The sequence below is a fragment of the Epinephelus lanceolatus genome, chromosome 3, assembly GCF_041903045.1.
Source record: "Epinephelus lanceolatus isolate andai-2023 chromosome 3, ASM4190304v1, whole genome shotgun sequence".
NCBI lineage: Eukaryota > Metazoa > Chordata > Actinopteri > Perciformes > Serranidae > Epinephelus > Epinephelus lanceolatus.
In genome coordinates this window covers 12,776,331-12,792,051 of record NC_135736.1, presented here as the reverse complement: position 1 = coordinate 12,792,051, position 15,721 = coordinate 12,776,331, and the positions used below count along the sequence as shown (strand labels likewise).

At 39.1% G+C, this 15,721-nt stretch overlaps 1 protein-coding gene across 3 annotated transcripts; it reads left to right on the top strand.

The window, feature by feature from the left end:
- The first annotated feature begins 368 nt into the window (after nt 1-368).
- On the top strand, nt 369-15,306 carry LOC117256006 (selection and upkeep of intraepithelial T-cells protein 1). 3 transcript variants are annotated; one of them, XM_033625292.2, is made up of 9 exons: nt 369-504; nt 7,907-7,980; nt 8,059-8,397; nt 8,873-9,178; nt 9,967-10,092; nt 11,684-11,716; nt 12,404-12,448; nt 12,559-12,606; nt 12,759-15,306. In XM_033625292.2, exons 2-8 carry the CDS (start codon nt 7,911-7,913, stop codon nt 12,603-12,605), a joined length of 966 nt encoding a protein of 321 aa, XP_033481183.1. In that variant the 5' UTR covers nt 369-504; nt 7,907-7,910; the 3' UTR covers nt 12,606; nt 12,759-15,306. The 3 variants fall into 3 exon arrangements, with proteins under 3 accessions (XP_033481183.1, XP_078021363.1, XP_033481184.1); XM_078165237.1 differs by lacking the exon at nt 11,684-11,716 and adding an exon at nt 11,112-11,162; XM_033625293.2 differs by lacking the exon at nt 11,684-11,716.
- The last annotated feature ends 415 nt before the right edge of the window (nt 15,307-15,721 follow it).

The following is a 15,721-nucleotide window of genomic DNA, read 5'->3' as shown; positions in this document are numbered from 1 at the left end:
TGATGCCTATGTGTCCAACACTTCAGGCAGTCATTGACTGTAAAGGATTTGCAACCAAGTATTAAAACTGACTGTTTAATTGATGATTATGTTAGTTTGTCCAAATACTTATGAGCCCTTAAAGTTGGGGGACTGTGTGAAGAAATGGTTGTCATTACTACACGGTTCATACTACATTTTTGAAAACAGCCTTAAATGAAAGCTGAGAGTCTGCACTTTAAGCAGGTATTCATTGTTTCATTTAAAACCCATTGTGGTGGTGTACAGAGCCAAAATGACGACAACTGTATCATTGTACAAATAATTATGGACCTGACTGTAACCCTGCCCTTTATCTTATTGTGTTAGTCTGGTTTGGCATTTACGCCGCCAATCACGCATGTCGTTTACTCATAATGAAAGTGAAAGTAAAAAAGGACCGGAGCAAAGACACTCCGATGTTTAGTCGTTAGTCAACCATTGTTCAACCACTAAGAGACGTCGCCTGGTCGAGGAGCGTGTACGGTGAGTTTGACATGACATTATAGCTGTACTGGCTGCGTGGCAGGTCTTATAGGACGGCTACGTGTTGCGACTGGCTGTGTGAACATAGTGAAGTGGTGAGATGACATTAGCAAAAAATACTGCGGCTAAATTAACCTAATCATCTAACGTTAGGTTAATGAATGGCGACATGGTTGTTAAGTACTGTATTTTATGTTGTAGTTTTACTGAAACGACAGAAAAAGTATTTTGTGTCAAATTATCAGTGAATATTTTTTCTAAAGGCGCTATACAGGGACATGGCTCCACTCGTGTTCAGTTCCCCTCGTGCGCTCAGCTTTGCTCTAAATTTAACAACCATTTGTTTACTTAACATGGTCTCCAACCCTTCCATGGTACCATTTTGGCACCTTAAACCTACAGGTTACTATGAACTGGCATCGTTATCAAGTTTTGACAGTGCTTCCTCTTTTTGAATAAATAAAGAGGAACGTTGGAGTGAGGCGCAAAAAGTTTTGCATACACAGCACAAGCGACGCCAAGGTGTCAGACTGCAGTGAAGGCGACACATGAACGTGGTTGTTTCCTTGTCGACAGCTCCCACAGTGACTGGTTCCACTGGTTTGCTCACTTTTAAGAACTGAACATGTGTAAGGAAGCATGCTTTATCACATACCAGTTGCTAGTGTCATTATTTCCACGAAGTAGGTCGCATTTAAACTCAACAGGAGATATCTTTAGTCAGTCTGGGGGGAGGACGTTTGTGCTTTAAGGGACTGTACTTGACTTATCAGAGGAGAAGGGGGACTGGGTGTGACTGGACTCCTTCCAGACAAAACCAATGAAATGTAATAAGCTTACACATCACACACAAACATTACAGCATGCACACAGTTGGCATTAGCGACATGAGGATATAACAGCTGCTTGCCCGGATAAACTGCACAGTTTCAGTATCAGTAACTCGCATAACAGAACAGTAGTTTTGGAGATGAAAAAAGCCTTGACTTTCACCAGTGTCATGCAGGCAGGAGTGCAGAGTTTAATGTTTTACAGGATAGTGTTTTTGCCAGTGGTTTATTTTTGGCAAAATTTGAAATGAAACGTAGAATTAAGTGATTATGATAATGGAAGCCTTAATCAGAAATTTGAAAATCCAATGCTAATTCCTGTTTTTACAGTCTGTGGCTATGATAATTGTTGTAATTTTGGCAATTTTTTTTTTTTTTTTTAAAAAACCTTTCAAACCTGACAGCAGGATTTGGGGTTCAGAGGGTATTTCAAATAAACACAAAATTCAACCATTTGAAGTTGTTTGTTCCCTCGGGAAGCCTAAATAAATAACACAAGTCTCTCTCATTGCCTAAAAAAATTTGACATGCCTCCCCTGTTTTGCACCCTACCCTCACCCCCTCAAAAGTAGTGAGCTGTCCCTAATAACACATAGACGTGCTGATGGTGTTTTCTTTTGCAAGGACTTAACATCTTGTGTAGTATAGGGTTTATACATACTGCATATCATTAGTCTATTTGAAAACCCCAATTTTGCCATAAAGAATAATTTAATAAAATAAAAAAACAGCATATTTTCATCATTGATGAGAAAGGCAGCCCAGTGGTTCAGACAAAATAAGCTTCTTTAATAATTAGACATAGAATATAGTCCAAACATATTGATTATGGGGACCTAAGCACGAAATAAAAAGGTGGCTAATCTCGGCTCCCGTCTTACTGTAATAACAATAGGTCCGAGACGGAAAGCACCGCCATAAAAGAGCAGTGCAGATACTGATAGCAAAGTACAGACGGGGTATGTGTTTGTGTAATTGTGTAATGTTACCGTCCGCTCTGTTCTCCAGTGTTAGTCTCAGAATGAAGGACCTTTTGAAACTTGCTAGTGGGGTTTTACTTTGTCAGCCTCACTGTGTGAAATAAATGATTCAGAGGGGGTTAGAGCTTTCGTGTGATAATGACAATGGGTTTTCATCGGACTGTGTGGTTGGAGAGTTTTGAAAGGGTGAAATTTGCATAATGATATAATGTTTAAAGTGAGGGTTGACCTGATGTACTGTGACAAGTAGATGACTGTTTGAACTGTCTTTTATTACTGTACAATGTTCAGATTACCCGAGCTGAAAGAGGGGTTGCTTTCCTGTACACAGAGTGTGAAGGATTGTATTCTCTTGCCAACATTGCTTAAAGCCCTGATCTGTTCCACCCATGGATGTATCAAGGTTTCACCATTTTCCCTTTCAGATTCAGGGATCCAAGAAGTGGGTAGGGTTGTCAGCTGGTGCTGACCAATGTATCAGCCGGGCCGATATGGACTGATATTAGTTTATCATAGATACACTGGTATTTTCATAACTTTTTGCTGATGCTTAATAAGAAATTGCAATAAGATATCTTCAAAAAATATGTTTCATCAGCCAATATATAGGTAGTGTGTTTTTTAATAGTCAGTATCAGCATTCACGTACAACGCACCTCCTTCATCTTGCAGATGTTGAGCCTCAAGAGCTCATCAGGAGGAAGGACTGTCAGGACGTTCACACACTCTTAGTATCCAGATAGGAAGTGTACAGACAGGCCAGGCCACCCGGGCCTTATTATCAGTGTTCATAAACAGAGAAAACAATTACGACATAGAGCACATCTTGGGGGACCACTGAGTTTAAAACAATATTACTGTTGTTAAAACCACAACCATTATTTGCTGTGGCCTGTCCTGTGTGACAGTGTGTAACGCCAGGGTTGAATTGACCTGTAGTCTGAGTTGGCGTGTAAGCAGGATGTGCTGTATATCTTCAGTCTGTCACAATCAGAAGAGAATGTCATGGATTCAGTCATGGTGTGGTTGTGTGGGGAGCGCAGATGTTTCTCCAGTGTGTTCAAGAGATTGAGACAGGAATCCGCCACCACACATCTGCAGTGGCTTGATTACCCTATTGGGAAAGCACTTGTGAACAAAAGATACGTTTATGTAGCTTCTTTCACTTTGTGATTTATTGTCCAGACTGTAGTGTACCAGCCATCGTGCCCACCAACACAAGATGCTTAGTCCTTAAATGCAAGTCCGTGGCCTAAATGATAGGACGGGTGCAGGCAGGAATACAAAAAAACACTCAAACCATGATATCATTGCAGGAGTAGAGAAAAAGAGCAGAAATTCACGACTCAAAGTACTTAACTCTCTGATAGGGACAAAACAAACTCAGAGAAGCAGCATGAAGGGGTCACCACAGATATTTGTTACCCAGCCCATTCTAGTGTAGAGGATATTGCCTAATATGGGGCAACTCTTAAGCTCTTAGCGGCATTACAAACATTTCTTTAGTGGACTTTCTCTTTCATTATGACTCCTTGTCCATTTCAATATGTGGGCTGACATGAAATGTCAAGTGTACTTGGAAAGTTAGTGGACAGCTGGTCAAACAGGTTTCTGAAGTACTGAACTTGTAGAAATGAAGAGCAAGACTGCAGAAGCAAACATACATTTAGACACATTGATTTGACAAATAGATTCATGTTTTTTTTCCCTTGAATTTAAGGTACTGTGCAGTGTTATCAGCACCTCTAATCACTAATGTTCTTAAGATAATATAAAGCCAGTGAGAAAACATTTTAGATAAGACGCTCCTAAATGGCTGAAGTCAAATACAGACAACCAGGATTTAAAATGGATCCTAGCTGCGGAGCCAAAATCATTTCTCATCCAAGTAGACACAGATTTGCAAAAGTGATCAGGCCAGTAGTAGTGAAAGTGATCAGATGTCTTATCTTAGGATCTTATCTACTTTGTCCACAATTTTTTTTTAACGCCCCTTTAGGGACAGCGTTGGAAATTACCTTAGGCTATAAAAATCTACGGGGACTTTGTTTTGGCAGTGACCATCCAGTTCTCATATATCTGTTTCATTAAAGTAAACATGAATGAACACACACTCACAGAGCAATGTAGTCTCTAGAGATCTTACTTCGTCTTTGCTGCTCAAGTTTCGTCACAGGATAAAGGATGTTTATTTTTTTTTATTTTGTTTATTATATTTTTTTTATTACTTATTTGGTTAAAGCTGTTGAACTAGCTTTTGTCTGTTAAGGAGAATACATATGTTATAGATTATTGGCTGTAACTTTTTATTTTGTGAAATAGCACAGGACCTTTGTTTCCGTCTTTTATAAAGCAGTGGAATAGAAAGGTCGGGCAGAGGTTAATAGTTTTTAAACTGATGTTTAAGCAATGTTTGCTTTTAATCTGCACATATTACAGTACTTATTTTAATCTTGCTTCGGCCTGGTGGGATTTTCTTTCTTTTTTACAAAAATAGATTCTCAGGAACAAAGAGAAACAACTGTGAGAATTGCATGGTGATATAACAAACAGAGAAAAAAATTATACTTAAGTAAACACTGAGCCAAGCCCACACACACACAGGCCTTCAAACGCAAATAAACACAAAACCTAATTAGAACATAACTCAACAACAGATAAAGTTACGGACGTCTCACTTCTTTCAGTTCTTTTCATTACATTTCATGCAGCTTCACAGCCTTGGTTTGCTTTTTGTCCCCCCGTGCTTTGTGTCTGCCAGGTGAGGGTAACTCACCCTCTCTCTTTCAAACAAAAGCACCCGTACATGCAAGGTATCTCAAGTAAGTCAAGTTACAAAAAAGAACAAGAGTGAAAACTGAGACCTAAAGATAGATATCAGGGTATGAGAATCTTCTGATCACTGGAGGAAACAGAAGAAGAGACCACTATCAGCAAATTCAGATTAAAATACTGACTGCTGTTAGAAGATGCTTAAAGAGAGGGAAAAACAGTCATTGGTGACACAGCTGGAACCATCTTATTCAAAGTGTTATATTTATTTTTAAAAAGGCAAAGTCTTAGTTTAAGGATTTGGTTCCCTCCCCCATAAAAGATCCAGTGTGCACTTACTCTAAACGCCTTTTATGTTTTGAAAGAAACAGTTTCATCTTGGTTTTGAATGGAACAAGTCATTTTGATGCTGGATAATGAGCTACAAATTGTTCTTTGTGCAACCACGATATCAGGACGATCATGGTCCAATGAAAATGAGTGCTTTCAGACAAACAAGGCAACAAAACACTCATAAGATTGTTGTTCATCTGGCCACCCCAACTTGATCTTTCAGTGAAAAATTGACCTATAAGTTGAACTTTAATAATGTCACGGGGATGGGAAACTAATGACATGAAAAAGTTCTGGAAATTACTAACAGTCTATTTCTGTGTGGGAAAACAGTTTAGGGGTTTCCCCAAAGAAAAAGTTTAGCGTTTCAGTTTACCCTTAATTAATAATGATAATGCTGTTTGAAATACAATGGGTTAATGTTTTTAATTGTGGTGCACAATTCTTCTGGGTCTGAAAAATAAAGCCAATGCAGAAGAGTTGAAAAACTGCAGTTCCTTGAATGGCCAGTTGGGGCTGGCTCCAGAAGTGAGTCAGTCCCCATAGTCACCCATATTAAAATGTCCAGCCTGGTTAAAAAAAAAAAAAAATGGTTTTGATCTCTAAAGCTCCTTTCCCTGGTCATGACAACTGCATGTGGGATGAATTTTTATATAACTCACCTGTTTGCATTTTATTAAGGCTTAAGGTTACGCAAAGGCTATTTAAGGGCAGGTCTACTTGAGTGACAGGCTGTCTGCGAGGTGTTGCTACAGTCTATGAGCCAGATTTACCCCGCATATGGTCACATCAAGCTTCAAAAAACCAAGATACTGAGGGCCGAAATACCGTACTCGAGGTTTGAAAATCCCGGGGAACTGTGCTGGGCTTTGAAGCCAATTTTACATAGTGGCCAAACATAGACTTGTAACTTCAGGGTCTGTCACATGATGCCATGGGGCCCAAAAGACTCGCATAGTGAAAGAGACGTCTGTAAATCAGTGGATACATTTTTTTGAGCATCACAACCCCAGCAGAATGACTTGTTTCACTATCAGGATTCCATTCAGTCCAATAACATTTCAGAAGTCCAGAAGAGCTGCAAGATTAAATTGTTTTATCCCCATTTAAGTTAGGGGAGATCTAAAACCAGACGTTACTGTATGTCTCTACTGTACTTGCTCTATGGGCCCCACAATGTGGAAGATCCGGGTGATTTCATGCCGCAATGTTTTTAGCTTTATGTGCTACAGAGCAACTTTCATAGAAATGGACGGGAGCCCACCTCCAACGCTGTTTCCAGTTCTCTTTATACATCCTTGTTGAAAATGCTTCAAAACAGCAGTCCACAAACCGATGGGTGACGTCACGGTAGCTACGTCCATTATGTTATACAGTCCATGTTCTGCAACCAGTGATGTTGCATTTTTCTGAGGGTCACTGAGATTCTTTCCTTAACTGTGCTGGTTTGATATTTTGCTGACTTGCCACAGTAGAGGGTATCGCCACTGGCAGTCTAGCAGGTCACTTTGATTTTAATTCTGCTTCCAAGACTGACCACATTTGGCTAAGTAGGCCGCTCACCTGCTCAGACCAGTTTAGCAGTGTGTGACTTACAGCACACCTGTGTTGTGTTTTCATGGCTTTCAACTGTGAAGGCAAACAAACCTTTTGTAATAGCACAGAAAAAATCAGATTGTGTGAAAACAAAAAGGCAAAGAAAAGATTATGCTTTAATTCTTACCAGCATCTGTTAGCACAACAGCTGAAAGCCACGCCTGCTGACTGATTAACTTCCCACACAGTCATCTATGGGAGGCAGTTGTGGGTTCCATCTACAGAGTGACATGCTTTGTAAGATCATCATCACGCACACTAAAGCCACTGGAAACTTAATTGCAGAACAAGCCTGACCTGCACTATGCTCTTTCTGAGTTTTTGCAGTACAAATTGGCATAAGAATCACCTGGAACACCACATTTTTAATTGCTATTAAGGTACGCTGTTTGTCTCGTGATGTGATCCATGTCAGAATCATGTCTTTCATAAGACAGCCTTGGTGATGAGTTTTATTAGAATGTGCCCAGAGTTAAGAATTTGCTATATAAAAGGATCATGGGGTAGTTGCCAGTTTTTAATGAAATAATTAAAACCGAAGAATGATTTAAATAAATAAAGAAAACGCCAGATAACATTGAATCTATCTCTTGTTGTTGAAATATCTTAAATAACTATCAAAGCGTGGTGGTGTGGAGCATGCTACCTTTCACCAGCCCCTCACACACTGGCCTCTAATGCATAATGATAAATATATAGTAGGTAGTGAGACCCAAGTGGGGCTATGCTAAGTATGTGTAATACTTGGTGAACTTGCACTGGGAACTTGATTGTCCTTTGAACACTGCACTTTAATTCTCAGAAATAGATGCTTTTTGAGTTGAAACATGTTTGCCGTTGTTACATTTTATCTGTTTCCCACCTAAAGAATTGTATGTTTTGTCATTTCAGGTAAATGAACATGGCCTCAATGGGTATCCTGCTTATTTTCGCTCTCATCTGTGTCAGCATAAATGCAGATACAGGTAAATTCTGCTTAAATCTGAGAGTTTCAAGGATGAAATGCTGCATGCTACTGATGTACCATATTTTTTTACCTACAGATTTTGTAAAGGTGGAATGCAAGGCTCAACAGACGGGACAGTATGGCCAGCAGTCACTGCTGGAGTGTGTTGTCAGAACCACAGCAGATGTAGTGAACGCAAAAATCATCGTGGTCACTTGGAGGAAAAAAGGAGATAACAAACCCTTGATGGTTTACAACAGAGGGGAAAAGCAACTGCAGCCAGGCTACAAGTTTGCTGAGCCATCCTGGAATGTCCAAAACATGAACGTGTCCCTGCTCATCACCAACACTGCTCTAAAGGACAGCGGAAATTATTTTTGTTATGTAATGACAGACAGCGGTGATCACACTGCCGACATCAGCCTTGATGTCACAGGTAAGAGCCTGTAGCTGTGACATTTTGTCACAGAGAGATGACCATTTTGAGTCAAGAATGTATCTTGAAAACCAATGCCTACCAGCACATTTGCAGACTCGACCCATGAGCAAAGTTATTTCTGTAAACAGTACAATGCATTCTAGTTGCAAACAGAAAATGGACTTAAAAGATTTAATTGTTGCCTTGACGCAGTGAAGATTGTTTAGAGATCCTGGGGACTTTCCTGGCCTGTCCGCTTGGTATTTCCCTTTCTGTCTTAACTTAGATTCAGTTTCAACATTACAAAGAATTACATCCAGAAATACTTGTAGGGCCAGTTTCTTTCTTATCTGTCTTGCTTAGCATATGATATTATTAACAGTACATGTGAAATATTATGGTCAACAAATAAGTTTGTGATACTTTATAGGAGTCATTTGATTGACGTCATGGTGCAGTGTTGAGCTTAATGATCATGTTTTTCTCTTTGCAGCTAAGTACAACAAACCAAAGATATACTACGACCCTGGGACAACAGGCGGTACCCTGATGTGTGAATCTGATGGGGGCTTCCCAAAAGGTCGCATTGGCTGGTTTAGTGAGCTCAAAGATGAGTGGACAAGCAGCTCTCAAATGGAGGCAAAGAAGACAGGAAGTGGTCTGTTTCACCTCTCGAGCAAGCTGCCTTTGCAGCCAGGATCCAGGTTCTCCAACTACACCTGCATAGTGTATAATGCCAGTGGAGGCAAAGAGGGGGAGAACACATTTGTGCTTCCAGACCTACCACCAGAACGTCAAGGTATATATGTTTTTGATTCAGCTCTGCCTCACACAGTGAAATGTCATAAAGTATGTCACAGTTGCATATGAGGACATGCTTTACCAGAAATTTGAAGCAACACAGATGCCACTACTGTTACATGAGCACACCTCCTTTTAGGATTGTGCAACTAAGAGATTTGAACCACAAGCCAACATCATGCATGTTTTGAGTTGCCACGGGAGGTGGTAGAGGGCTGACAGAAACAAACAATTTGTTCTCCCGCATTACTACGGCATGTTTTTTGTCCATTTATAACTAAACATCGTCTGTGCTTCCACAGTTGTTTTGATACAACATTCAATGAATAGCCAGGCTGTAACATGCCCACCAATCTGACCCAACATCTTTCTCAAAGCGTCAAAACAATGCTCCTCACAAAGAAAGAAAACTATGTGACAGTCCAGGTCTGATAAGACTATACACTTCTTGTGGTGTGGAACCACAGTTTCTGATCCACTATCATTCTCATGACCCCAAAATTCATCAACAGGTTCACATAGCAACTTCACAGCCACCCTATCTGTGTTGTTGGCTCAGTTGTCACAGCTGCCACATACAGCGAAGGTCATTTGCAGACTGCTGTGACAGTAAAAGTGAAAGGGATTGTAGGTTGCCAGTGTGTTACAGAGGGAACTTCCCACCACCAGTGCATGCATACCTCATTTTAACAACAGCATATTTCAACAACATACATTTCTACCCCTTTGGTCATGACTTGAATAATTAAAGCATTAAATCTTTATTATTCAATTTGATTTATGCAGAAACTGGGCAGGGGCCAGAGAAAGTGGGTCCAGCAGCCAAAATAGTCGCTCCCGTAGTGGTCATTGGGTCGTTGATCATAGGGTTGCTGTTGTTGCTGGTGGTGCTTCACAGAAGGCGATCTCAACGTGAGTATTCACGCAGGCTCTCTTCTGGCTTTTCTGGCTTTATACGTTTCTTTGTGAGTAAAAGGTACGAGGGAGATTAATAAACATTGCTAGTTTAATATAGTACTACCTGCTTCCTTTATGAAACAAGAGTTCATTACACTCACCATTTCAGACAACCAAAAAGAAACGCTCACACAATTATGAGCTACAAGCTTTTTGTTATTAGCTCTTGTTCCTGTGGACCTAAATGAACTTATTGTAAGTCGCTTTGAACAAAAAGCCTTTTCCAAATATTTGTTATGTAGTGTATCATTATGGAAGACATCTAATCAGTGCACACAATGTTTTGCTGCAGTTTTCCATAATTAAAAAAAAAAACAAAACACTGAAATTTTCCAGGAGGGACTAAAAGGATAGCTCCACAATTTTTTAAGTCGACCTTAAACAATTGTCAGGTGCCCATATGAACACTGAAAAAGGTTTTGCTTGAGGTTCCTTCTGTTCATACTTTATTTTAAGGAATACTTTACCACAAAATGACAATTTCTATTTCAAGTACTCACACCATGTTACGTTGAATTCTTGGAAGAAAACTTTGTTTTTCCAGCATGCTTCCACAATAAAGGAAGAATTCAAAAATGAGGGAAATCCCTGATGAATTGGAGTAAAAGGGGTTCACATTTGACAACAACAGAACTATATGAAAACATCCATTTACAAACTTTTACTTTTACTGCTCTCATGCTTGAAGAGTCTCACACATAGACGAGTAGTCCACCTGGGCAAGCCTGTGCTTTTGTGCTCCATGGAAAGCACAAGCAGAATTCAAAACCACACGCTTGCCCAGGCCCACTACGTGTAAGTAAAAGTATTTTAAGTGGTAAAGCTTTAACGAAAATACACGTGTTTTGGAAGTACTGAGCATACAACTGGATAAATGATACTTGGATTATACTTTTGCTTTTGTTAAATGTGGACCCCATTGATGCCAATTCATCTGCAATGCTCGCCTTTTTTGGATCCTTCATTCACCGTAGAAGCATGTGAAAAAAAACAAAGTTCTCTTCACAAATTCAACAGAACATGGGGTGAGTAATTAGCACACAATGATCATGTTGTAGGTGAAGTGTTCCTTTAATCTGTCATATGATAATAGTAAGTAGTAACATGCAGTATCACTGATAGAGTAGACAATAACAGAAATATTTTAGAGCTATCACCATAATATTTAATCGTGAAATGTATCCTATCCTTTTTTAATGTGACATTGTAATACCAAAGTTCTCAAATGTTGTGGGGGATTTCATCAGTGACTCTCTGTGAACAATAAAACGCTAACAGGAAGTAACTATACAATAGGTGAAAGGTGATGCCACAATAGTTGAGGGTAGAAAAACCTGTAGAACACCTGGCAAGCAGCCATGTTTCTCAAGATGGGAAAGTACGGCCTTTTTTGTTGTTAACTTGAGTCAAGCAGTATAGCTACTGCAATCCTGTCATTAGTCTAAAACAGTTGAGTGCAAAAACTTTCCATTGTTAGACAGTGTTCCTACAAAATATCTCTAAGAGCAAGTAGATATCTGATTTTCACATATCATTTTCTTGACAGAGGCCCGGAGATGCTCTACAATACCCCTTATGAGTATGTCCATCTTTGGACATAATATTGCTGCTGTTTTTGTTTTAACTTCGGGTCTCTTTGGAGGTTTTAAGTAAAGTTTCTATCTATTGATTTTTTTGTATCTGTTAGTTTTAGCTTCCTGAAACACCCAGTACCTGCGAAAGAGTGTTTTAGTTGGCTAAAATGAATCTAAATGAACCTCTTCTTTAATTTGCTTGAATTTTTTCTTTTTTAACTGATGAATAGTTGAATCAGTGGCCTCCTGGACTGCATATTTTGACACCAAACTCACTCACCACAGACATATTTCTGATCTCATTCCAGACCTGTTGAGGCATGTTCTCCTGCTGTGTTTTGAACCTTATTCATTAACTCAGTTGGAGCACATGTTGATTGCTGACCTGAAAGGTTTACTTTCTCTGCAAGGCTTTATCATCTTACCTAAACTACTTACTGGCTTTCCTCTTACGTTAAAGATGCATGAGGAAATACAGTGATATTTACCACACTAAATAGGTTTATTATTTTTCCATTGCTTGTGGAAAATGGGCTTGGTTACTAATCAGTTTATGAATCACACTGTAACCTGACTCATGGGTCGGACAGTCACTGGTGAAATCTGCCTCTGCTTACAAACTTGCTTAAAACGGTGATGGTTTTACACCCACCCATTGCAGTCACACAGTAAAACATTTTAATTTGTTCCAGGTGGACATCATCAAGTCCCAGATCGTGGCTCTCATGTTGAGGAAGGTATGTCTAAATCACAGTACTTTGACTCACTGTGTTCAACTAATAGAACTTTGTTTTCAGATATACTCTATAAGATTGAATTCAGACTTTAATATGAAATATTTCTGCAGGTGATCTTGAGGAGATTGGTGAAACATGGCATGGCAGCCGGGCCTGAGGTAATTATAATGCTCCAAGCAAACAGCTGAGAGTTAGTTTGTTGTGTAGTAGTTAGTTTCAATTTCATTTTTACGGTATACTGGCAGACTACAAGACAACATCAAATATCTAAAAGCTCTCTCTGTCTCACTCTCTCTCTCTCTCTCTGCAGGAGACACTGCGTGTCACATGACTTATGTTAACTCACTGGCAACCTCTGAAATCAACACTTCCTTGTTTGCTGATCTCTACTCTATCATTGTACTTTCCCATCTGCACACGGTTGTGTATATAAACAGGAATAACTTGTATCACTGAGATTTAGCAGAGGACCCATTGGCACTTTTATTCATCTAAGCTTACTAAGTAAAAAATCTTTTTCAACATGTAATATCACAGAAAACTGATTTTATAGTGAATTTATGATTGCAGTGAATCTCTGATATGTTTTTGTTATTGGAGGAAAACATTTTGTTCATTTATGCCAACTTAGTAACTGTAGCCTTTGGCAGCTTGGTAGGAGTGGCCCTCCCTCTGACTTCCTATTGTCATATTATGTCAGCGTTACAAGGGAAATGTTGAGTCATGTGTGTGTGTGTGTGTGTGTTTGGCTTTTATGTGTGGTCATGTATTCTTGGGAAACGTATATAATTTAGATTCTTCAGTCAGATCTAACATTTTTATTTTTTTGACATTCCACAACTTTATAAGTAGTCCAAGTTCTGTGAACGTATTAAAAGACAAGGCTCAAGTTAGGGCTGGGTATCAGTACTCGACACATTAAGGTATCAACCGAAAAAATCCAGTAGGCTACCAGGTAGCATAGAAACTTCTCTGGTCGAATGATACTGGCATTCGATCCTCTTTGGGTTCTGATCCTTAACCGTCCAGACTTCCCTGTGGATCAGCAAACTTTACGTTACTACCATCTCCAGAGCCACGCACCTCATGGCAAACAGTCGGTCCAGCATCTGCCTAGTTAGCACAAGCTAACATAGCAGCAGTGGCTAGCACCCAACACTGAGCCGTTAAATGGTCCCAACAAACTCACACCAATACCGAAACAGCTCAGTTCTGTTGTTAAACCTGTCAATAACTATTGGGTAATTGTTAGCGATGTGATGCTAACAGTTAGCCCTGTCACTGTGTGTATGCAGGCAGACTCAGTGTTGGTGCGGAGCTCACAGTCCCGCAGAAACAGCAACAACCCCTATAGTCTGGGGTGTGGTGAAGTTGAGCGCGGTGTATTCGACAGAGTTGGCAGTTTGGCGTGCCGAGGTGCCACCAAAACGTTCAGAATTGTGGCTATGCTACACGCCACTCTATCCACATTATGGTTAGCAAATGAAGTACTCAACTGGTATCAGTCTTGGTATTCGTATCCTAATTTTTTAAATGATACTCAGCCATAACTAGAGTTAAACTATTTTTTCTGACTGTTAACCAGTCTTTGGAAAAGACCAAAAGCAGCAGTGTGCTATTTCAATTCTTCCTACTGAAAATGTAAATCATAAATGGTTCACAAGCATTACCTGTTGTTTTATGTGTAAAAAAGCTTCAGTAGTAGTAGTCAACAGCTGCCCAGCTAACATAAAACGTTCCTGTAACACTCCTGGAAGGTTCCTTCCAGGTTTCTATTTCAGTAATCCTCCCACAATGTTCTAAGAATGTTGAACCCACCAAAATATGTTCCTGGAGTGTTTTGGGAACCAAGTTTTGCTACCTGGTTGAGTGCTAGCTTTTGGCAAAAGTTTTTCAGGAGTAAATGGTGTATTTGCTTAGAGCTATTTTCAATATAGATTTTGCCTTTTTCTTGAAGGGTTTTTATTCATATATTTCTTATGGATTTAGAACACTGGTTATTTTCTGCTTATAGACAAATAATCATATCAGTGGATCTGTCTTTAAGTCTGGTGCTACAGCTCACTAACTGAGAACATTCCGCCCCAGCAAATTTCATATCCTTTTTCTTACCACTGAGAAAGTTCACAAGATAAATGCTAGTCGCACTTCCACATGTCACACGATTCTCACTTGTCACTGACTAGCTATTGGAAAATACAGTGTGGTGTATCAAAGCCAAAAACATGTTTTGTGTTCCTCTAACTGTCTTTTATGAAACTGTTATATAAGTTTTGGCAGACGTATACAACTTCACTGCCAGATCAACACTTATCTTCACCATCTTTAACAGGTTTTAGGTTTCATTCTGTTCCTCACCCGACACCAGCCCTCATAGTAATAGCTGCTCATATTTTCAGGGATCATGACGCCTGATCTAAGACCTGCTCTGTAATGGAGCAGATCACATTGTAATAAAAGCTTTGTCCTGACACCACAAAGTAAAGAGTCACACAGCAAAAAAAAAACTTATCGACATCCGCAAAAGTATATGATTAATCTTGACTGCCTGACACGAAGCCATAGCCATTAATCATTGACTTTTTGGAGAGAGGAAAACAAGGTCATTAAAAAAGGTTAAAGGTCTTTAATATAGGAGTTTATGTAGGATATTAAAGAAAACCCCACAGGTATCCTTTAATGAAACACAAAGGAAAGGATAAGGAAAGGAAATTTTAAGGACATTGTTGTAGATAGGTACTGTTTTGTAAATCTGTGAATATTGTAATTCTGTGTTTAACTGTTGTGTTTTAATAATTAGCACTGTCTGAACTGAACTGTGATTTTTTTTTCATGTAATAAAACATGTTTTAAAATAAGAGGATTGTGAGTGCTTCTTTTTATTTTTATTGTGCACTTGTGTAGATTATGTTTCAGCAGTGGTGGAGGAAGTATTTAAAGCTTTTACTCAAGTAAAAGGTGGAACACCATACTGTAGAAATACTCAAGTGAAAGTCCTGCATTTACAATTCTACTTAAATAAAAGTATTAGCAACATAATGTGATGTATTAAAGTATCAAGAATAAAAGTTCTATTGGCTCTTGTCAGTGTTATATTGCTGTATTATATACAATATTTTCAAATTATTCCTGATTAATTAAAGCATAAAATTTAATTTAGTTTGCAGAAGTTTGTGATTGTAATTAATTTATATACTGTTAGGTGGTTATTCCATGACAATGCATTATTTGAAATTTACAATTTTAATTTGAAAATTAACTACCAACTGTTAG

What these genes read in the sequence shown, in the direction of transcription:
- LOC117256006 (XM_078165237.1), top strand. Translation starts at nt 7,911, where the DNA reads ATGAACATGGCCTCAATGGGTATCCTGCTTATTTTCGCTCTCATCTGT. An exon ending in TCACAGAAGGCGATCTCAAC is followed by an intron (nt 10,093 to 11,111) that starts GTGAGTATTCAC and finishes CATTCACCGTAG; the next exon opens with AAGCATGTGAAAAAAAACAA. An exon ending in CAAATTCAACAGAACATGGG is followed by an intron (nt 11,163 to 12,403) that starts GTGAGTAATTAG and finishes AATTTGTTCCAG; the next exon opens with GTGGACATCATCAAGTCCCA.